The sequence below is a fragment of the Pongo abelii genome, chromosome 10, assembly GCF_028885655.2.
Source record: "Pongo abelii isolate AG06213 chromosome 10, NHGRI_mPonAbe1-v2.0_pri, whole genome shotgun sequence".
In the NCBI taxonomy this organism is placed as follows: domain Eukaryota; kingdom Metazoa; phylum Chordata; class Mammalia; order Primates; family Hominidae; genus Pongo; species Pongo abelii.
Window position 1 is genome coordinate 77,553,546 of NC_071995.2, and position 23,957 is coordinate 77,577,502.

The 23,957-nt window shown below is 37.2% G+C and overlaps 1 protein-coding gene across 6 annotated transcripts in view; it reads left to right on the forward strand.

Annotated features, from left to right (window-relative positions):
- The window catches only part of SYT1 (synaptotagmin 1), a 590,207-nt gene that overhangs the window by 482,831 nt on the left and 83,419 nt on the right, over positions 1-23,957 (forward strand). For all 6 annotated transcript variants that reach the window (XM_024256352.3, XM_054526597.2, XM_054526599.2 and 3 more), the window contains 1 exon segment: positions 6,092-6,209. In XM_024256352.3, the coding sequence (XP_024112120.2) occupies positions 6,092-6,209 (118 nt within the window).

The window sequence follows — 23,957 nt, forward strand, 5'->3', positions numbered from 1 at the left end:
TTCCAAATATCTTTGAAGACCTCTCCCAGCTCCAGAGTTCCCCATAGAATTGACTGAGGTCTTTGATGTAACTGTATCACAGCCCAACTTCTCAACCTGTGTAATCCTGATTCCCTCACTCCCAAAGAGGGGTTGATCTAAAGGACACACCCCTATAAACCTCATGTTGAAAATCTGCCTGAGTCTGCTTCCTCGGAGAACTCAACTTATGACAAACGAAGATGCTGAAAAGACCAACATGACTTATTCAGTTGTAGGGAAGCTGCATGTTCTCATTCAGTAGGCATAGACACTATTCTAATGCTGGGAACACAGCAGTAAGAAAAACAAGTCTTTTCTCTTATGGATCTGATATTCTTGTGAGAAAACCTAAATAGACATAATAGAATGTCAAGTAATGACAGGTACTAAGATAAAAAAGAAGCAGGGCAAGAGGAGAGGTAATGTTTGTGTTTAGGACTGCATTGGGCTACATTAGATAGAGTGGCCACAGAAAAAGTCCGTAAAGTGGTAACATACAAGCAGAAAGCTGAATAAACTAATGAAACAATTCATACCAGTATCTAGGAGAAGAATATTGCTGACAGAAGGAACAGCAATGCAAAGACCCTCAGATAGAAGTGTGTTTGGCATGTTTTGGGAAGAGGAAGTGAAATCTGGAGAATAGTGGTAGGATACGAAGAGGTCAGATCATATCAGGCCTTTTAGTATAAGGAACAGACGTTATTCTAAGTAAAAAGGGAAGATATCAAAGGGCTTTGAGTAGGATTGTCCCATGATCAGATTTCCATTTTAAAAGGATCATGCTGCCTTTTATGTGAGAAGGAAACTAGAAAGGAGCAAGAAGAGATGCAATAGCTATTATGAGGCTATTACAGAGGTCTAGGTCAGAAGTGACAATGACATGGACTTAAGGTTGCCACTGGTCATGGCTTGCCTGGGACTGAGGGTTTCCCAGGATGCAGGACTTTTAGATCTTAAACCAGGAGGATCTTGAACAAATCAGGATGTTTGGTCACCCTACTTGGACTAGAGTGATAACCCTATGAATGAAGGCATGTGGTCAGGTTCAAAATATATTCTAAGGGTTGAAGAAGCAGTGAAACGAGAAAATGCTTTAGACATTTAGGACAGAGGCAAAGTGTAAAACTTCTTGAAAGTCAGGAAGAGGGGTTCAGACCTTTCAAACATTCACTTGGCATTAGTATGTAGTATGCATTGAATTTTGAAGAGACTATAACTAAAGAGGTCTTTAATCAGACTATTTCAGAAAATATGACAGAAATATCACTAGGGCTTAACCACAATGGAACTGATGGTAAAAATGGAGGTGGAAGTGATTGAAGTGGTGGTGTTGGTAGTAGCAGAGGTCATAGTGTAGGATGGTGAAGGTGGTAGTGATAGTGACGAGTATCATATGGAGATGGTGGTCATGTTGACATGGATGTGGAAGTGGAAGGAAAGAAAGAAAGAGATGAAAGAAAGACAAAGAAAGAAAGGAAGGAAGAAAGGAAAAAGAAAGGAAGGAAGAAAGGAAAAAGAAAGAAAGGAAAGAAAAAGAAAAAGAAAAAGGAAGAAAGAGGAAGAAAGAAAGAAAGAAAGAAAGAAAGAAAGAAAAAGAAAGAAAGAAAGAAAGAAAGAAAGAGAAAGAAAGAAAGGAATGAAGGGAGAAAAGGAAGAAAGGAGGGAGGGAGGGAAAGAAGGAAGGGGAAGGAAGGAAGGAAAGGAGGGAGGGAAGGAAGGAAGGAAGGGGAAGGAAGGAAGGATGGAAGGAAGGATCTAACTTGAGAGACATTTACAAAATGAGAAATATCAGGACTTGTGGGTTAAATGAATAAAAGAAAACAAAGAGAAAGGAAATTGAGATGAGTTAGTGACCCTGACAGAAGGATGTTGGAAAGAATAGTTGAAGGGAGGGATTGGTATTGAACATTAATTTAGTTACAGATATAAAGTGAGAGTGGAATAACCAAGTGGATGGCCAGCTGGAATATTAGTTTCTATCATTCCAGACAGCAGTGTACTAGTAAAGAAAACTCATGATTTTGAGTTAAAAGAGTTTGCCCCAGTTCCTCTCTGAGACAGCTATGTAACCTACACCCTCTCAGTCTCAAAGTCTTTATATATAAAATGGACATAACGGTACATAGTTCACAGGGCTATTCTAGAAAAAAGTAGACAAAATTGTCAAGGAGCAGCAAGGATCTGATTTGGGTATCTTCTTTTTTCTTTGTAAATTTTCCAAAAACCCTTTTAGTCCCCATCACCATAATCCCACCAAAGAAAAACTTTTTTTTTTAATTTAGAAAACCTTGGTTTCTAGAACTTTAGAGTGATAAATAAAATATTTATATTAAATGTTTATAAATTACTATGCAGCCATCTTTCTTCCGAACTGGCATGCAAAAACTATGAAATTAGAGTTTGATGTAAAACTGTTCATATAAAACTATTGGGTTCTTCTAATTCGTCTATGTTGATGGATAAGAGATATAGTAAAACCTTCACATGCTAGAACAAGACTCTAGGGACAGAAGTGCTTTTCTTCTCATCACAGAAGTTCAGTGAAAGACTTCACTGAGGAAATGAAAATATTTGTTTCCAAAATTTCGTACTGGCATGAGTCTTTAAATCTGATTCAGGGTAACAACACTGGCTTACTATATAAGCCACAAACACAAGCCTTGTTTTGACTGGGGCAGAATAGAACACACCTTGTGGGGATGACACAGAAGTCCAGATCGTCCTGCCGTGAGTGTCCTTCTTGCAGGCAGTATCAGGGCCTCCCCAGGATGCATATTCTTTTTTTGTTTGTTTTGAGATGAAGTCTCGCTCTGTCTCCCAGGCTGGAGTGCAGTGGCGCGATCTTGGCTTACTGCAAGCTCCGCCTCCCAGGTTCACACCATTCTCCTGTCTCAGCCTCCCAAGCAGCTGGGACTACAGGTGCCCGCCACCACGCCCGGCTAATTTTTTGTGTTTTTAGTAGAGACGGAGTTTCACCGTGTTAGCCAGGATGGTCTCGATGTCCTGACCTCGTGATCCGCCTGCCTCGGCCTCCCAAAGTGCTGGGATTACAGGCGTGAGCCACCGCGCCTGGCCCTCAGGATGCATATTCTTGCTCTTGTTTCACATAAACTTCAAGTCCCTCATCCTCCCCAACGTGTGAGAAACACATGACAATCATATTTGCAAATGTCCTAGATCAATTAATCTTGGATCAAACCACCAGGTAGTAAAAGAAAGTTGCCCTAATTTTCAAACTTTTGGTAGACAATTATTAAAGCTGATTCTTAGAGCATTAGGGAAAGCATATACTTAAACCTCCAAAAATTTCACTAACAAGAAAATGGTTTAGTATAAATTGGGTATTTTCCTTGCCTTTTTCTGGAAATGAGTTTTTCTCTATCTTGTTGATGCCCATAAAGGACACAAATTTCAGGAAAATCAAGGACTAGCTTTCAAATATCTTGGAGATCCAGAAGTAATCAAATGTTAAAACTTTTTGAAAAGTAACTTCAGTTAATTAATATAAACTACACATTCAATTTGGCATATCAATTATGATAATTTTATGAGCAAATGAAATTTTACATGTTAAAGTTCTTAAACTAATGAAGCAAATGTAGATCTGTAAAGGGTGCTTTAAAAAAAGCACTTTTCCATATTTTTCTTTCTCCCAAAATGCCCGTATTTTTCTCTTAAACACTCATTCTTCTCCCATCCCATAACTTTAAAATTACAAGTAACATCACAGATTTCTCCTGCTTCTGAGCATGCTTTTTCAAACTGTACAAATACTCTCTTCTGAAGATAAATATTATATAAAGTCTTTTAAACTTCCTATATGTCATAAGATTGAGGAATAAAAAGGTATTGGTTAAGAAAGACATTTGCGACATCTCTTTGTTCAACACAATTGCAATGCCCCTAAATTAATCATGGAATTAGATTATGGCCCATAAAGGGAGATGTTATTTAAGAGAGAGCAGTCATGTCTGAAATTCCTAATTAGAACAATTAGAGTAACCTGATCCTGCAACACAATCAGTTCCCCAAGGAAGCTATTGTGGAAAATAGACAGAATTCTGCGGGAAAAAAAAAAAAAAGAAAGAAAGCCCTCCTCCTAATGAGCATTTTGAACAGCAATTTTGTTCATTTACATTTCTCTTGTCCCATAAAGTTCAGATAAATTTGTCCATATTTTATATTAATTTCCATGATATTGTCTCCCATTCTTTATTTTCAGATACTCTGAAGAGTAATTTATTCCACTAGCCTCTCCTGTTGTATAAATTAATTCCTAGGAGTGAGTAGGCACATCAGGTGAATTCAGCACATTAGAAGTAACTCTTTATTATTTATATTAGTGGAAGGGGGTTATGACCTAGATAATTCAAAACTGGTATTTTCTAAAGTTTCCACTTATTTAAGTTTTGAAGCTGTGTGGAAAGTGGTAATTTAATGATGGATCCTATCTTCAAGGAGTTTACAGTCATGTGGGAGAATTAAGACACATACACACTGAGACAAAAACAGAGTTCTTAGTAACATAGAGATGTATGGTAAAATGCTATGGGGACTCAAGAAATGAAAGACTTGGAGCCATAAACATATATGGTGATATTTCCAGCACAGACATTACTTTAGCAGAAAGAGGCACTATTTCTCCCTCACACATTGAATGTATTATCTCTCAATCACAGAAAAATTACAATCTTTCTCTTTTGAAAAATGGATATAATGAATACACCCCCACCCCCCAAAATAGAGGGAGGAATTACATTTTCTTACCTGTTAAATTACGTCTAGGCACCTATTTCCACACTGGAGACTCTGGCTGACTTAACACATATGTCAAGTTATAGATAAAGACACATACAATCATAATAAGGGTATTACTTGAAAGTGCCTTAGTATATGGCTTTCTGTAGCTCATTCCTATGTTAAAAGTCTATCTGCAGAAGTCTGACATGACTGTTGCCTTCTATAGAATCAGAATTCACATTTCATTGTGGGAAACACTAAAATAAGTCTTGATTTGCCATGTAGCTAATTCTGCATGTCAGAAAGCACTCTAGAGCCTCCAGTATCTGAGGGGCATACAACAAACTCTCTCTCTTGCACTCTCTCTAACTCTATCTCATGCTTATAAATATGAATGCAAATTCTACTTATGTTGAACAATAATATGGTTCTTCATTAATCACCCTAGAAAATCAAACACTTAAGGCAGGAGAATCAGTAGGAGTCTTTCCCGAGAACAAGTAAAATTCTCTATACCATCATCATTGTAAACACTTGATCAGTGGTTCAAAAATGCCTGAATACAGGACTGTTGAATGTTCTTTGGGCCTAAAGTATGGTATCAGTGAAATAACATGAGAAGTTATGAGATGCATTTGCATTGTGTTACTATGGGTTTCAATTTTCTAGCCTGCTGCTCAGATTTTTAGGATTAGGAATAAAAGTTAGACCTCACTTAAGATAAGTAATACTAAAAGTGCAAAACCTTATACTTTGTTACATTTCAGCTATCAGGAATTCAGAATTTCTCATCAATAGAATAAATTCTATTTATTCTCATAAATAGAATTTAATGGCACACAAATGCAAGTCCTTTTCCCAAAAACCTAAATATAGAGTATTAGAGGTAATCCTATTTGAAATGTAAAAGGACAAAAATTTAGGTAGATTGATTCAACTAAAGTGTTAGGCTTTTTTCAAAGCTATTTAATAAAAATATGAAAATTTTGCCAAGAGTTTTGCAGTGCTATTCAGAGCACAAAGTCTCTTTAAAAAGTCATGTTGTTCTCATTTCCTGCACCATTGAATTATAGATATATTTAATGGACATTAAAGTATAGATGATGTTTGTTAAAAACTGAAACAGATGGTCTTAAAAAATAATAAAACCTGTTATCACTCTTGATACTTTAGTCAATGAAAGGCCACTGTGTAAATGCCAATGGACCTAAAATTTTCAAATTCTAATCAATATAGTCCTCCTCTTGAGGAATTTACAATATATATGTTAAAACTCTATTTACTTGTATTTGAAAAATTGCTAATACTTTCTTATTGGTTTTCTTAGCAAGAGAAATTGGGTGATATCTGCTTCTCCCTTCGCTACGTACCTACTGCTGGTAAGCTGACTGTTGTCATTCTGGAAGCAAAGAACCTGAAGAAGATGGATGTGGGCGGCTTATCTGGTAAGCCTGCGGTGTTTATTGATTTTTTTCAAATGCTGTTTCATCGTGGATACCAAATGCATGGCGCACATGCTGCGACTCCCCTCTCCTTAATTGATCACACTTCTTCTTCCTATGGAGCCTGGAAGCAGTCTCAGAATTCATCCCAACACAGTGCCCCAGGAAACCACTCTCAATTTATAGGAATTGGCATAGAAGATGAAATCTATTTTCCTTCTTTGGAGCCAAAGTATCAATTGTCTTTTTGATGGCATTGAAAGCTGAAAATGTTTGCTTCTTTTCTGAAAGAGAGTGTTTATGACAGATTATAATTTTGTTGAGCTTAGAGGGGGTTTTTGGTCAAAATTCACCCACGATATAAAAAACAATGTTTTCCATGAGACTTATTTATTAGGTATTTCATAGCCTAACATAGTTCCTACAATACCATTTATTAAAGACACAGCATTTCAATATATATGCATAATGAAATCTCTGTTTCAGAGTGAACCCCTATGGTAATGCATCTAATTCCACAGCTTATGTTGAGGATGGGAGAGATGTGGGGATTGAAAGTTCCATACAACCCAACCTTAGTAAAACATGGTGAATAAAGTATACCCTGCCTCAAAAGCAAAGTCAACTCAAGGCCTTGTCACTTCCACGGTTGAACATAATTTTTCTTCTTCGCCATATGATTAAATCAATTATATTTTTAATTTTCCGCTAAATCATTAAAGTGTGAGGAATTTTCTTGATATGCCACAAGGTCATCATAAGTTGACTGCAGTTGTCATTGTTTGTGGCTGTGGAATTACAACCAGCATTACTGGTTATTCAATGCTTTCTTTAATAAAAATATTGCAAACTTCAAAATGTCATCCTAAGGCAGCATGGTGATTTTTTATTCTAAAGCGTAACAGCTAAAAAGTGCTACAGCTGAGCTTCCCCTCACCCACGAATTTGTCAACCAAATTCTCCTGGTACCTGAGTGTATTTCTCTTTATAAGTAAGTCACCTGGGGAAGCTGTACTAATTCTTTCATGTCATTAAGACTCTATTTAATAACTTGCTGTTTTTATTGTGCCTAGTAGCGTAACACAGCAAATTTAAAGCAAAAAGCACAGTGTTCTCTAGAAATATAGAGTATTTAATGTGACTATAAGTGAAAAACATGCAGAGAAACTTTTAACTACAACAACAGTTCATTATTACTTAGTTTCCTAAGGTAACTTCAGACACCTTTAACATTTCCCTGTCCTTTTGTTCAACAGCCAACTATCATGACATGATTTCTTTGTATCCTCTCTCTTATGCTTTATGCCGAATGTCCATGCCAACTATCCCCTCACCACCTATGTCTAGTACTCTGCTAGTCTTCCTAAGTCATCCTATATGCTTCAGCAGACAGGATTTGTCCTGGCTTCTTCCGGGGTCCCAGAAATAAGTTCCCATCATCATAGAGAGATATTTCAACCATGAATTGTTCATCCCAGTTTGCTGTCTGTTTCCACTATGACTTCTTCACCATCTATCCCTTCTCTTTCAGTGGCATCAGAGAGGCTGGCTGCAGGCATTTTGGAAACTTGGCTAAGGGAAGTTAGGTCTAGCAGGTTATTTTTATGGGGCTTACAGTCATGTCATGTATAGTGAGGTTATTGCTAGCTATCCCAAAGAAGGAAGTGTACCTGCAATGCACTGACTAACTCAGCATTGTGAAATGAATAAGGAAAGGCCAAAGATCATACTTAATTTAGTATTCATAACTTTATATTCTTTTTTTCTGAAGAGAACCAGCAAAACCATATTAGCTTCAGGATCCTCACAACCTGGGTTCGCCCCTACATTTGAATTACGTGGAAGGAGTTTAATTATTAAGTAAGAATATTTAAAGAGTAAATATCCTGAAAAAGCCCTAATTTTAAGGGCTGCTCACTGGCTGTGGAATTAAGCCATAATCACTCTAATCACTTGAGTCTATGTAATGTAGATATGTCCAGCCTATGTCATGCCATATCTCATTTTCACCAAATTGACCAGCACACTCTTTTGCAAACAAACTATACAACTTTCTGCCTCCATTACTTGCTTAGGTCACTTCCTTCACCTGGAATTCTCTTCCTTCCAACAATGTCTAGCCAATTCCTACCCATTCTTTAGGCCCAGCTTAAGTATTATCTCCTCCAGTCATTCAATAAACATATATTGTGTCCCTACTTTAAGTCAACATTGTTCTGAGCACTAGGTTTACATTAGTGGATAAAACAGTGCAAAAGACCCTCCCCTCCTGCAGCTTGCATTCTAATGTAGTGAAACAGAAAAGAAGCCAACAGATAGCAAAAGCATGGGTCTACCAAGAGGTAACAGGTGCTATGGAGCAGTAAAGCAGGAAGTAGGATAAGGAGTATTGGGGATTCATCTTAAATGGGGTTCAGAGAAGACTTCATGGGTAGGTGGCGTTTCCACAACAACCTGGAAGAAGTGAAGAATTGAGCCATGGGGCGTCTGGGAGAGAGAACAGCCATGGGGCATCTGGGAGAGAGAACAGATACCTCATGGCTCACTTCTTCATTTCTTCCAAGTTATTGCTGAAATGCCACCTACTCCTGAGGTCTTAAGACCTCATGGTTTTAAGATCCATCCCAGTAGAACAAATCTTTGCCTTTTTTTAAATGCCACTAGCCATTTGTTTACACCCCTCAAACATCATGCTTCTCTCTCACTAGACTGTGTTCTGTATTTATCCCTCCCACAATGCTCTCAGTGATGGGTAGCACTAAGCATAGCTGCTGAATGAATAATGAATTATTTACAAAGGAGCTATGGCCTGAAAAAAACAAGACTTGCATTTCAAATGTGTCTAACCCACTTACCATTAAAATAACTTTAAGCACTTGGATGGTCTGTCTCAAAGTAAGTTGACCTATGTACGAGGAGACCAAAATTATATAATAAGATCATTCCAGGTAATTCAAATGCCAAAGTACATTTGCTGGAAATGACTAGTTAATTGGAACCAAAGTGGGTTGTTTTGCCAGAGTTTAAACTCCATCTGCCACTAACTAGCAATTTGACATTGCACAAGTTATTTATTTAACTCTTCTAAGCCTCAGCTGCATTATCTATAAAGTGGGAATAATGAGAGGACTTTGTTGATGATGCTATGAGAAATAAATGAAAGCACAGGGCCTGGCACAACTAAGTGCTCACTAAATACTATTGTAGTCATTTCTATTAGTAATTTTATCAAATCTTGGGCTAAATATGCAACATGGGAAAGCAACCAATGGATGATTTAACCAATTACTTGCTTCAATGGGGAAAAAAAGTTTATCTGATTGTTTGATGGAATTAGCTGATTAATTCAGGCAAATGTATCAGTAGGCCCACATTTTGCATAGACACTATAGTGAATTAAGATAATTAACAAAACATTTGAGAAAATAAAACATGGAAACATATGTAAAATAATTTTCTTATTGCTCTCCAACAAGGTTATTTCCTTCCTGCAGGATTCATTCAAAATGCATTGCACAAAGATTTTGCCTCTATTGTATAAGCCACATGCAAAAAATGCAAATCCCAGCTCTTCATACTTTACAGTGACAAGCTTAATTGGACTATGCACATCTCTACAGTAGATCCTTGCACTTGCATTCTTAATATCCCAACTTTCAAATGCTTGTGAGCAACAGTGACAATTTCTGAATTTAACTGCAGTCATGTGTTGATTAACAACAGGCATACATTTTGAGAAATGTATCATTAGGTTATTTGATCATTGCACAAACATCATAAACACAAACCTAGATGGTGCAGCCTACTACACACCTAAGCTATGTGGTATGGCTTATTGCTCCTAGGCTACAAATCTATACAACATGTTACCATACTGAATACCGTAGGCAATTGTATTTGTGTATCTAAACATAGAGAAGGTACAACAAAAATACAGTATTATAATCTTATGGGACCACCATTCTATAGGCAGTCCATCCTTGACTGAAATGTGGTTACACAGGGCATGACTGTATTTGTATTGAGATCTTGAATCTTGCAGGCTGCAAGACTGTTCTTCAGGAGCAAGTTGGTGCTGTAGAATATGTGTAGGATTTTTTGCCTTATACGTGGAGAGAATCAAGCCTTCTGCCTAGTAAACGTGTCTCAATAGCTTCGTTGCCTTTTACACTTCTCTGTGTGGAGTAAATCTTCCTTCAAATAATAAATGTTTTCTATTTGGGAAAATTGGGGAAGAGAATAAAGAGGTCAAAGAGAAGGCATTGGAAACGTTGAGGCTTCCCAAAGGTATGAGGCTGTGTGTCTTGTAGTTTTGAGCTAAAGTATATAACTTTTATTCTTAAATTTATACCTGTGTAAACTCCTGTCAGAGACTAATCAGATACTTTGCTTCTTGTCCCTATTTGTGTCACAGCAATCACTTTCCTCAAGTTTGGTGTTTTGTTTTGTTTTTTGTCATCTCAGAAATTTGACACTTCTGAGTACAGCTTTAATGAAGAATGTCAACACTGTAAGTTTAGTTTAGGCTTTCTGTTGTAAATTAAATGAAATTCTGAAAGTTTTCTATTTAAGGACATGGCTGTTTAAAGAAGGAAACACTAAACTTTAAAATCAGCAAAAATTTAAGTGATTATAGCTTTTAAATTTTGATCTAGTCTGTAGAAATTGTTTTTCTACTTCAATCTGAGAATTATTTTTAACTGTTAAAAAGTCACATTATCAGTTATAGAACACTTTCTAATTTAGAAATATTTCTTAACTTGGTTTTCTCATGTGGTTCTCATGATAGCCCTGTGAGATACTTTCTGAAGATAACATTCTGATTTTACCAGTGAGAAAATTGAAGCTTAGAGACATTAGACAATGTCCATAAACTATCTTCCCGCATGTGGCACATAGATGGGGGTGTTCAACACTTGCAATTGCTCTTATCACTACTGACATTTGATCTCAGCTGATCTGAGAGTACGACTGAAGTTCAGATGCCCCCAGTTCTCAATGCAAAGGACTTTCCCATATAGCATTCAGCCTTGCCCACACCCCTACCTTCAAGATGGGAGAGCGAGGATTCCTCAGCTCTAACCTGCGTGAGGTGCCTCCCTTGCCCAAAACTGAAACATCAAGATGAGGTCCTCACAGTAGGGAAGACTAGAAATGGAGTCTTCATGGATTGTTGGAGATGGAGGGATTCTTGGAGACTGGGGAAAATGTTCATAAGTGTAAACCCTTAAGGATACTCCCAGTCAAATAGCTCCAGGGTGCCCCCTTTCTTGCCTTCTCAGAAAAACAAATTGATTTTCTTGCTTCACTTGTGGTTTCTGGCAGATTCCTCTTCTTGCCGGGCCCAATATGAAACAGAATGTGATCTCACAAACCTGTTCTACTTCCCTCATTCCCTGAAGCTAGCACGTAATTCTTTTGAGACTTTTTTCTGTGCTTGTACTGCTAGTAGCCATGGCAAATCAACAAGGGTAAAAAGTGTGCAGTCCTGCTCGTTTGATGTGGTTTGCATTCACCTAAATTGGGGGAGTAGGGAACATAACAAAAGTATGTCAAGCATGGGGGCAAGCTGTAAACCCATATGGTAAAGGGCTGAAATCACATGTAGCTATTCCAGCAGCCTCCTGAACATCAAGGAGCTAGGGAGGTGGCTAGGAGGTGGGATCGGGTCAACGATGGTTGCAAAGTGCTCTCCTTCATCATTTTTCTGTCCTTTTCACTCTCTGTTCTATGACCCATCCCTAGTCCTCTTCCTGGCCATCCCTAGTGCTGCCTTGTCACTATGAAATGAAACCTGTACTGTGAAAAGCAACATTTGGGGCTGTAGGAGAGTTCCTCCAAAACATCTCTAAGTCTCCAAAAGAAAAGGGAAATGAAATGTTTGAAAGTGGCAGCAATTACTTGAGGGAAATGATAGAGAGGGAACAGGGGACTTGTGGTGATGAAGGAGTCACCATCACTATATGTCACACTGCCAGTGTGTGGATTAGCTACTGTGACCTAGGTGAGCAAAATTTGTCCTGTCCCTTTCCCTCCACCCACACACACTCTGTTTTCTGGAAGATGCCATTTTTTAAATGTTACTCCTGGGTTTGTCTTTTCTCTAGCTCCTTTTCTGCTGTCCTAGAAATATAATTTGGGAAATGCAGCCAGATTTAAATATTTGGGATCATTTAGGAAAGAGCAACTCACCCAACCTCAGGTAACTACTAGATTCCAAGGAGAAACCATGAACCAGCAGAGGTAGGTCATTCCCTCAGGTGATATTTATCAACATGTGATATTTTGCATAACCCCATCAAAATCACCTAGGGTACTTATTAAAAACTAAGATTTCAAGGACTAATGCAAACCAAGCTGTAACTGAGTATCTAGGGGTGGGAATCTGGAAATTGCCTTTTAAACAGGTCCTCCCCGTCCATACACACATACCCATGTTATTTTTATGCATCTTAAATTTGAAAACTACACTTCAGAGGCTTAAAACACTATGTCATAATTTTAACTGAGGCCTAGGTCAGCCAAGTTCCAAGTTAGAATTTTTTTTTTTTTTTTTTTTTTGGTCAGTAACATAGAATACATCTTTTGCTTTATATAATGGAATTTCCTCAAATAAGAAGTTCTATTTTTTTCATCAGTCCAGTATCCTCTTCCCTGAAAAATACCTTGCCCACATGTCTAAATTATTATCTTTTTTTCTTGAGTCTCCTCCACTGAAAGAGGAAATAAAAGCAATAGATGTTTCCTTTGTACATTCTGAAGTTGTTTCCTGATACCCTTGACTACCACCCTTATCTGTCCTTCCACTGGTGCTGAAAGCACAACAAAGAAAAACACTCCAAATTCAATTGATTTGAACTAAAAGCCACTAGTCTGGGAGCCAGGCCAATAAATAAAATGGCAAAAACTTATTTGAACCAATTAGATAGGGATATGCAAATTAATTGGCCATGATATCAGGGTCAAGCAATAATATGCAAATAAACTGGCATCTTATTGAGCTAATGGGACAGGAATATGCATAATAAGTTGGCTGTGATGTCAGAAGCTTCATCATAATTTTAGGCATGAATGTTACAATATAATATCAATTCTGGGATACTTCAAAATGCTTAATTACAATATTGATAAAATAATCTGAATTCCTAAAACATGAACAGATTAGTCTAAAAAACAAATGACAAGTCTTGAAACTGGATCATTCTAGAAAATGAGTAATTAGAAAGGATTATAGCCAAGCCCGGTATAAGTTGGGACCCAGGCACAGTTATCCACAGAATGGATAGAAATGCTATGCCTGAAGGACTAACAGTTTTAGAGAAATGAGCAGATGTGAAATCAAGAGAAATAAGTGATAGACTGTAATGTATTTGTTCAGAAGAGTTAGCCCAAAAACTCCTAAGTAAATTATTTAGCCAGCAGGTATATATCCAATCAGTCAACAAACATCATGTGAAAACTCCTCTGTGCCAGGCACCATGCCAATCCTTGGGAATATGAGTAAAAACAGCAGACACTTGCATAGCAGAATGTGAGCCAGACACTGTTCTAAATGCTTTACATATGGCTAACTGATTTAATCCCCATTACAACCCTATGAGGTAGATACTATTTTTAATGTGATTTTATTGATGATGGAACTGAAGGACAGAGAGTTACATAACTTGCCCAAGGTCACAGGATTACTATTTGACAGAGCTAGGATGTCAACCAAGCAGACTGTCTTCAGACTCCAATGAATAAAACCTGATGTCTAGGTCCTTATCATTGCTCAGCAGGTTCAACCTGGAGAACAGGTGGATAACTACATGCTACAGTTTGAAAGATGTCCAAAAGTGACCTGATTCCAAATATCCTCTATACTCAAGCTAAAATCCTATCATGGAACTCACTAACATAAATCAGTTGGTTGACTGTTTAATTAGTTCTTCAGCTACTTAGACAGCAAAGGTGAGATCAACAAGTCCATAACACCAGACATTGAATAGTCGTAGATGATTTTTATGCTGGAAAGGACTGTATCAGTTTCTCCCTAATGCGCAGATTGGTATGTTATTTTAGTGACTTATTCTTCATACACAAAAGAGAATGAGACACAAAACAGTGACATTTCAGCTGTATCTGTGGTGCAGAAGAGAGGTTGCCGAACATGGTGGAAGAGAGTCCAAGTTTAAAGGATTTGAGTGCCTTTCAGAGATTAAAGAAAAATTTTACCTACAACTAAATTTTAGCAAGGGCTAATTCTGTAAAGGAGTACGTGATATTATTGGGAGAGGGGCAGTATGATGTAGGAGTACAAAAGCTTACTACCCCTGTAAATTGTTATGGGATTCTTTGGGTCAAAATTACATACATAAATATTAAAATTAAAGAAATGTGAATTGCAATAGACAACTTACCAGGAAAATACATGTCAGCTAGATAATTTTAACAAGAGAAATCTACAAATGAAGAAGTAGAAACAGGAAGTTCCAAAGAGGTCTGTTCTAAGGCACTTTCACCAGTCACCTTAAAACTCATAATTCTGAAGGTAAGATAAATGTTTCCAGCCATTGAAATGCAAAACTCAGTGGGTAAATTAAAAAAATCTAGCTAAGCTGAGTAAGCCAAAAAATGTGGTAGATGTGCTTCATTTGGGTCAAGCTAAAAAATAATACACTAAAAGGAAAACATGACCCAATTTAGAGTATAGAGTAATAGGATCAATTATAAATCAAGAAAAATGTCACATAGAACCATCCATTGAAGACATTCACCAAGTGAATGTGTCTTTTTTGCTACCCCAAAAAAGGCTTGATATTGTCACAGAAGATTTTATAAATAAAAGGGAGGGAAAATCCCCTACCTTTGTCCAAGTCCAGAGCTCATTCATGTGTACAACACACAGAGTTTTGGTTGTTCACCTCAGGAAAGACAGTGGTGTTAGATGACTATCTGCTGGAGGAAAGCAGCTACAATAGAGGGATGGAGGGGCTGCGTGTGAGGACAGGCTAGGAACAGCGGGACTTTGTGGTCTGGAAAAGGAAGGCTGAACAAGGATATGATGAAAGTCTGAAAATCATGAAAGGTAGAGCTAGAGTAATGCCTACCTATTTATCACATCCCACAATACTAGCATCAGGAAGTCACCTTGATGTTTGAAAGAGAATAGATAAAAGGGACAGCTATTCAGGATGATCTCAAAGGCACCTTTCTACTCAAAAATTCTTTGTCAAATTTTCTTTACTACTTTACATTTGGGTTGTAAATACATGTTGCTCTAGGAAATGGAACAGATTGAAATATAAGACTGAGATAAGTGTCGGTCTGTTTTGTGTTATAGGCTTACAAGGAGACATCTCTAAACCTTTGTGTTGTCTTGTAGGAACCCCTCATCCCTTTCCATGGGTAACCATAAATAGCCCACAGCTGCATATCTCACTAATCCAATCCAGAATGCTTACATTTGCATCCTTCAGTTGGCCACTTCTATTCCCTTCTCTTCATTCAGTATACAGAAATAAAAATAAGCAGGGTCAGAATTTCTAATAGGTAATTGCACTGGGAGGAATAGAGTCCCCACAAATTCCTATTTTTAAAAATTATATTTAGTGGGTTCTTTCAGGAGATATTTGGGAGTTTCTAATAAAACTATTAAAAACATGTAGCAAAAGTCGGTGCTATTTTCCCCTTCCCTTTACAAAGGTATAATATTCCTGTTAGTAAAGCCTATAATAGGTGACAAAAGCATGCAAAGTTTTGAGTCTCAAACACTATAATAATGCTCAGAAATGGAAACATCAAAGACAGTCTTTTAAAAACAACTGTACTGGCCAGGTGCAGTGGCTTACACCTGTAATCCCAGTACTTTGGAGGCCAAGGTGGGAGGATCGCTTGAGCCCAGGAGTTTGAGATCAGCCTGAGCTGCATAGTGGGACCCCCATCTCTACAAAAAAATTTAAAAAAAAAAAAACTAGCCAGGAATGGTAGCGCACACCTGTGGTCCCAGCTACTTGGGAGGCTGAGATGAGAAGATCTCTCAAGCCCAGGAGGTCAAGGCTGCAGTGAGCTGTGATTGTGCCACTGCACTCCAGCCTGAGTGACAGAGCGTGTCCCTGTCTCAAAAAAAAAAAAATTGTACTTTATTATAATCACCTCTGCTTCCAAAAGTGTATGCTGTTTCTACTTGGTTCCTTAATCCCTTATTCTTAATCTCAGTTATAAAGATATCATTCTTTTTCCCTTTTCACCATAGTCTTGCCACCTGCTGCACCATGAGCTACTTTGAGAGCAGGGATTGTGTCTACTTATGTCTGTGTTCTCAGAGCCCCTAGCATATATGCTGAAGAAACAGACCTTAATATACCCTGCCTAAACAATCAGTTATGAATTTTTAAATTCCACTAATCTAACTGATTATTTTGTCTTCATCTTCCAAATGATCTGACTTAATTTCATCACTTAATGCAATTATTTTGGCATCATATAGTAGTAATCCTATTATAATAGAAATAGCGGCTCATAAATAAAAACCAGACAGTGGAATTCTTAAAATCAATTGGTTATTTTAGCCATCATTTTCAGAAGATTTTACTTCCTTCCTTCATTTCCCCCCTCACCACCCCCTTTAGTGGTTAAAAAAAAGAAAAACAGACTATCTCCAAAAGATAAAAGAAGAGAGTGACACAGAAATGCACACATTACTGTAGTTATACCTCAATGACAGTCATAAAGGCATTTTCAAGGGAAAAAGTAAAGACAGAGAATGATCCCTTGGTCACCTTTTGCCCAGCATGAACAGATAAGGCAATGATTCAGCATCTTACTTGTCCACTGTTTTAAAGACTAACTCCTTATCAAAGGAAGTCAAAAGACCATACCAGCTGACAGCCTTTTTAAATTACTAATGGCCTAAATTTTGTGGCACATCATTTTCAGTGATGACTGGAAAACTAGGAGGCTTCCTATAATTTTTTCTTTCAGAAATAAATGATTTTATTTAACTTAAAAAAAGAATTAAGGGCATTTATTTTATATCCTTAGAACCACTGGAACTGCTTTTAGCCAAAACTAAAGCAACATGATTAAGAAATTGATAGATTTCAAACTACTGATTTCAGTCAACAATATGACAGTGTAATTAACTAATAAAGTGTCCCGTTAACAAAAAAAGAGCCGAATGCATATTTCGTGACAGTGCACTTGCAGAATTACTACATATATTACACATACATATGAAACTGCAAGATTACTCAGTAATCTACTGACGCAGCTGTCATTTGTCGAGAATATTATGAACTTTCATATCCTTATTAAGGGAACAAATGCTTTCACCAATAGCCCTGTGTTTAAATATTTATGTAGAATTTTAGTTTTAAAATTATAGGAAAGCTCAAGAAATAAAGTTAATCCATAACCCCACCACTTCTTTTCATATATAAGTAAAAAAGTAACTCAAATCAGCCCCCTCTAATCCTTTCCCATTCCTCAGAGTTAATTGACTCAAGGAAATAATTTGAAATTTCATATCCTTCCAGATTTTCTTTCTGCTTATATCAGTTCTATACACATATATACAAATATATATATACATTTTACAAAATGGGATTTTAAACACATTATTCTGTAATTATTTTTCACCTACCAATATATAATAGAGATCCTTTGGGCCAACATATAGATCTGCCATATCTAGTGGTTGCATAGCATCCCTTTGTTTGAATGTATCATGGTATATTTAGTAATTCTCTTATAAATATAACTATAAGAAAAACTGTATAACTTAACCAAAAGACTTCAAATGAGACCTAAGTAAATAGAAAAATAACATGCTTTTGGATAGGGAACAATATAGTAAAGATGTCATTCTTCCCAAATAAATGCCATAAATGAATTTGAAAGATAACACACTAAAAGAAAGCTTTGCCTCACATAAACAGATCAAATATTAATATCCCTATAATACAAAGAGTTTCTATATATCAATGAGAAAGAAAAGCAATAGGAGAAAGTCTCTATTTTATTAATGTTCCTAAAATTTACTTGCTGCTGCTTCTACTATTGGCTGCTGTTGCTGAGAAGTAAAATGTTACATTTATACAATGTCATTATGCATCTAAATAAGAAAGGATTTTAAAGTAAGATGCAATTACCCTAAGTTCAAAACCTAAAAATGTGTTGCTTAAAAAGACAGCCTAGACTGATTGCAAAGAGTACCAGAAAAAAAAAAGCAGGTCATTAGCTTGTAGATTTTCAAATTTTCATCAACTATATTTGCAGGAGTTTGAATCCATTAAAACACTCAATACAGCAGCATTATTATGATAACAACTTGAAAAGATATGTGACAGTCACTAAAAGTCAAAGTAAAAATATCTACCGCTATGAAAGTCATTTTGAAGGGAAGTTCCCAATTTCCAGACTTTACAAAAACAATTAAGCATTTGAAAGCTACTTTTACTAAAAGTTGCCAGTTCAATTTGTGTATCTAGAAAACACTCCTGCATTTTACAGCAATGTCTTTAATGTAGTGAAAATATTGCAAATGAAACTAGCCTAAAGGGCAATAATATATCACAGTAAATCTCATTACTGTAATTAGGAATCTAATCTTACCTGAAAGACATGTTAGTGTTTTATGTTTGTAAGGATTTCACTGAAATTTTTAAAAAATAGCTTAGTAGAAGAGATTTTAAAAGAGGCACTGAATATTTATGAATTATGCAAGTCTGAACTTTCATTTTAATAACTTCATTAAAATATAAAAACCTTAAAAGCCTCCCATCAGGAATTTAACTTTATAGAAATGCTTTATATGTGCCCTGACCTTGCCAAGAGGCAGGCCTAAGGCATGATTTAACAGTTACTACAAGGCAAAGCCTAATAATAAATACCTATCTGAAAATGCCAGCATTTGTCCTTGCCTCCTTGGCTTCCAGTGGAGTTGCAACTCAGCCATAAACAGGCCCTCTCCTGAGAGACAGCGGGGCGCAGCAGAAGGAACAGCAACTGGCCCTGGAAAGCCTGGATCAGAAGCCTTTAACCTTTCTGATCCTTAGTCTGTTCATCTATAAAACTGGGATATTAGAGACAGCCACATTGTTAAATAAACAAATGAGATAACGTTAGGTGAAAGCTCCAAGTAGAAAGCACTATATAAATGTTGGTTATTTCTAAGCAAAAGACAGTTCTTGGTTAACTCTTAATTTTTGTCACCACATCCTGGCTCCAGGAGAATGTGTGTTCCTATATGGCCGATATAAATAATACTCTATGTGTGTGTGTGTGTGTGTGTGTGTGTGTGTGTGTGTGTGTGTGTGTTCCAAGAATGCCTCTTCATTATTTGGATGACAGTTAACTGCTTTGGCTAACTTATGTTGGCATCCCGAAGCTAACAGCAAATCCTCCTCCCATCTCCTGTCACTTGTGGCCACAAGACCCGGCATATTTTATAAGAAATCAGACCAGTAGTATATTTCTACGATCTTCAGTTTGTCAAGCTATTTATTTGAGTTAAGACACCGAGTTGTCTTCCAAGTACTTCTTTTATGATAACAGATCCAAGACAGACACAGCTAATTGGGGCAACAAATAGGGACAAAGAGGAAGAACAGAGCCTCTGTCATCCTAATTATCAAGTTAATGCCTGGTTGCTGGACAAACTCTCCCTCTCTCTAAAATGAACCACCACAAGTTGGAACCTGCTGTTGCAATGTTAATTTGACTAGAAGTGGCAGGACCTGGTCCCAGAGCAGCTCCTGGTTGTCTTTCCAAATAATTTTGCCCTAGCTAATAAATACCTAATTGATGCAATATGAGTCAGTATTTGTTGTTCATTGCTACATAATTGAGTGTTCAAGATTTCTTCTTTCACCTGTCTCTACAAATTCTTAATCTCCACAAGTAGTCAACATTAAAAACAAGAAAGTTAACCATGTAAATTTCTACATGCTTGCATCCAAACACCCTTTGACTCTCTTCAGCTTGCTTTCCTCTCGATGAAATTTCATTGTCTATATTAAACATATCCCCAGGCTGTGCCCATCTTGGCATTTCAAAAAAAATAGAAAAACCTGGTTGGATTATACATCTGCCTTCTCCTTAAATCAGATAAATTGCTCCACTTGCCGGCAGGATAAATAGCTCAGTTGAAGCATATACTAAGAATCGCAGATAAGTAGCTCAGTTAAAGCCTATACTAAGAATCTAGGTAAGAAATGTGAAAAAAAAAAATGTTGATTATTAGTCCTACAGCAGAGATGATACCTTTATACCACTTTGATTTGTTATTTAACTAATTGCTAAACTTGCCCATATCAGTCATGTTGAACTGTGCCTCCCTCAAACAACTAGCAAGACTGATCAGAGGTTGAACCAATTGCTTAGGAAACATCATCTATGAAGCTATAAACCTGAAACCTATCTACATTTCAGTCTCTGGAGATGAAAGTGTCAGAGCTGGCAGGGCATGGTGGCTCATCCTTGTTATCCCAGCACTTTAGAAGGCTGAGGCAGGAGGATTGCTGGAAACCAGGAGTTTGAGACCAGCCTAGGCAACATAATGAAACCCTGTCTCTACAAAAATTATTAGCCAGGCATGGTGGCACATGCCTGTAGTCCTAATTACACGGGAGGATGAGGCAGGAGGATTGCTTGAGCCCACGAGGCTCAAGCCCATGATCACTCATACCACCACACTCCATACTGGGTGACAAAGCGAGACCCTGTCTCAAAAAAAAAAAAAGAAATAATTTAAGAGGTACATTTCAGCCTGATCCATATTGAGATTAAGGGCTGATTTCTTTTTAAATAAAGATATGTTTATATTTCTACAATAGGATTCAATACAATAGAATTAAAAGTATGTGTAAGTTTAGCCCAAAGCTAAAGAGAAAGATACTATTCTCAAGCCAAATTACGTACAGTATGTAGATGTACCCGTATCTTTATCTTTTTTTATTTTTTTTGAGACAGGGTCAGATATATCTTTTAAAATTGACTTGCCCTCATACTTTTATAGCCCATGCAGATTTTGATTCTTGTAACTGTCACTTGAAATTTTGTTTTTTAAAGCTAAGTTAGTCCAATCATCTTGCATGCTGCAAGAGGAACTAGTTATTCAAACTATGAGAATTTAGTATTTGCTTACAAGCAAGATAACAAGAATGGAATCTTTTTTATCTTGGGTGGGTCAGTGAGCAAAAAGATATTTCTTTTTATTTCTGTATGCTATTAATATGGGTGGTTCTCATCATTGCCTCTCTAACTTTCCATTTAAATTTCAAAATGATTTAATCTTAAAAGTAAAACAACTGTGAAATCTTATTACCGAGATTATTTATTTCAAAAATGTGTCTCTGGCAACAGAGTTCCTATACTCTATGCTGAGAGATCTGGAATATTGCATTCATTTCTGAAAACACACTTAAGAGAAGAGACATTAACTTTCTGAAGCAAATTCAGCAGGAAATCAGGGTCATGCAGAGGGCAGATACAGTCTCAGTTAAGGAACAGTTCAGGCAATTGGAGATGTTTAGCTGCAAAATACAGACCTCAAAGAGGACATAACTGTCTGAAAAATGTGAGAAAAGAATTGAGCCTATTCTTATTAACTATAAAGACGTGAACTGGGATCCATGAGTATAAGTGATGGAAATCCATACTTGGTTCTTCCCATTTTAGTTCCCAAGCAAAAGCTAGACAGTTTATCAGAAATACTGAGTTAGGGCCGGGCGCAGTGGCTCACGCCTGTAATCCCAGCACTTTGGGAGGCTGAGGCGGGCGGATCATGAGGTCAGGAGATCGGGACCATCCTGGCTAAAACGGTGAAACCCCGTCTGTACTAAAAATACAAAAAAAATTAGCCGGGCGTGGTGGCGGGCGCCTGTAGTCCCAGCTACTCGGGAGGCTGAGACAGGAAAATGGCGTGAACCCAGGAGGCGGAGCTTGCAGTGAGCCGAGATCGCGCCACTGCACTCCAGCCTGGGAGACAGAGCAATATTCCGTCTCAAAAAAATAATAAAAAAAATAAAAGAAATACTGAGTTAAGGATGGTACCCTACCTACCTGCCATAGGTTAGGGAATTAACCTATTAAATCCCTCCAATCTCCTAAAGTTTCATTTTAAAACTCTAAAAGATCATGCCCAGCCCAAAAATAACATCAGCCCATGGAAGAGCACATCTATTAAAGACAAATGTATCCTCACCAAAAGTGATTATTTTATTTTTTCCTTAAGATAATACGAGTGAAAGACTACTACTGCTAATAATAATTATAGTTATAATCTAGTCAGTGCTTTCTCTGCTGTGCATTTACTAATTTGGTCTTGTTTAATCCTATTCATACTCTCATGAGGTAGGTATGGTTATCCCCATATATGAATGAGAAAACTAAGGTTTGGAAAAGTGACTTGCTCAAGGTCACAAGGTAAAGAAATGGCAAAGGTCTAGCTCCTCACTCCAGCTGCATCTGTTACCTAAGCCTGCCCACTTACTCACAGCTTCCCCCACCTAGACAGTGCACACTGTAATTTCAATTGGCCATAATCCCCAAATCATAGAAACCTCAACTCTAGAAGATAATGAATGCTCTTGAGCAGCAAAATGATCATCAGTTGACTCACATGAATACTCTCTATAGATTATTTTGACAAAGTAACGCTATCCAACTGTGCCTGCAAATGCCAACACATGCAAATCCCTGCGACTTCATAAACAGCAAATGCCCTAATGAGCTAAAGAAACGATTGCTCTTTATTCATTTTCTTCAGTGTGTTTCTTATTTCTGCTGGAAAATAATGTCCAGAAGGAATTTGTGTTCTATTCAATGACTATAAAAAAGAGGAAGGTTAGTGTTTACAAGTTTACATAATACAAAAAAGAGTGGCCGTGAAACAGTGAGCTGTGGCTTCCTGGTGGGAAGACACTCACATGCAGCCTGTGACTTCCTGAGCCGTTTTAATTTACTTTTAATCATTTCAGAAGTCATGCCTCAGAGGTTTGAGATAAAAAGGTTCATAGCATCTTACCTTTTTCTTTCTTTTCTGCCCCTCCTTTTTTAGTTTGGTAAAATGTAGTCCAGAAAAACAAGTGGAGGGGGAAGAGCCAGTTTAAGTATTTGCTCCTCCAGGAAACTTCCCCACAAATCCTAAACCCATCTTTGTTCTTCTTTACCTTTATACTGTCCACGTTTTTTCACTTGATCACTGACCGTTGTGTTTCTTTGACTGTGTTCTGTATATACCTTTTCTCATTCATGAGAATGAATTGTTTAATCATCAGGGTTGCCAACACCCTCATTATTTCTTTCTCTGTGTTCCCATGGTCCACTGGAGTTATCTCGTCCCATGATTTATCACACACTGTAGGTATCCCTGGCTCTTTCTCTGTGAACTCCTTTAAGGAGACCCAACTTAATTCACTTTTGCATAATCATCATCTAGCATTGCCTAGCACATAGTAGGTCCCCATGAAGAAATTAAAATAAATGAAAACTCGAATAGTTCATTTAATCCCCAGTGTTTAACATATAGTATGAACTGAATTGAAGTAAAGTGAATTAAACTCAATCAGAACAAATCAAAATGAACTGAAATGACTATATTAAGAAATTATTATGTTGGATAAAGTTATCCAGATTATATTTATAATTTGTAGAAAAATTGATTAGCACAGCCTAGCTGTGTTGTTGTGTGATTCCTATGATGGACACTCAGGATTGCCCATTATGTTACTACCATAGAAAGGTCAGCAGCCTTTAGGCCCAATATTA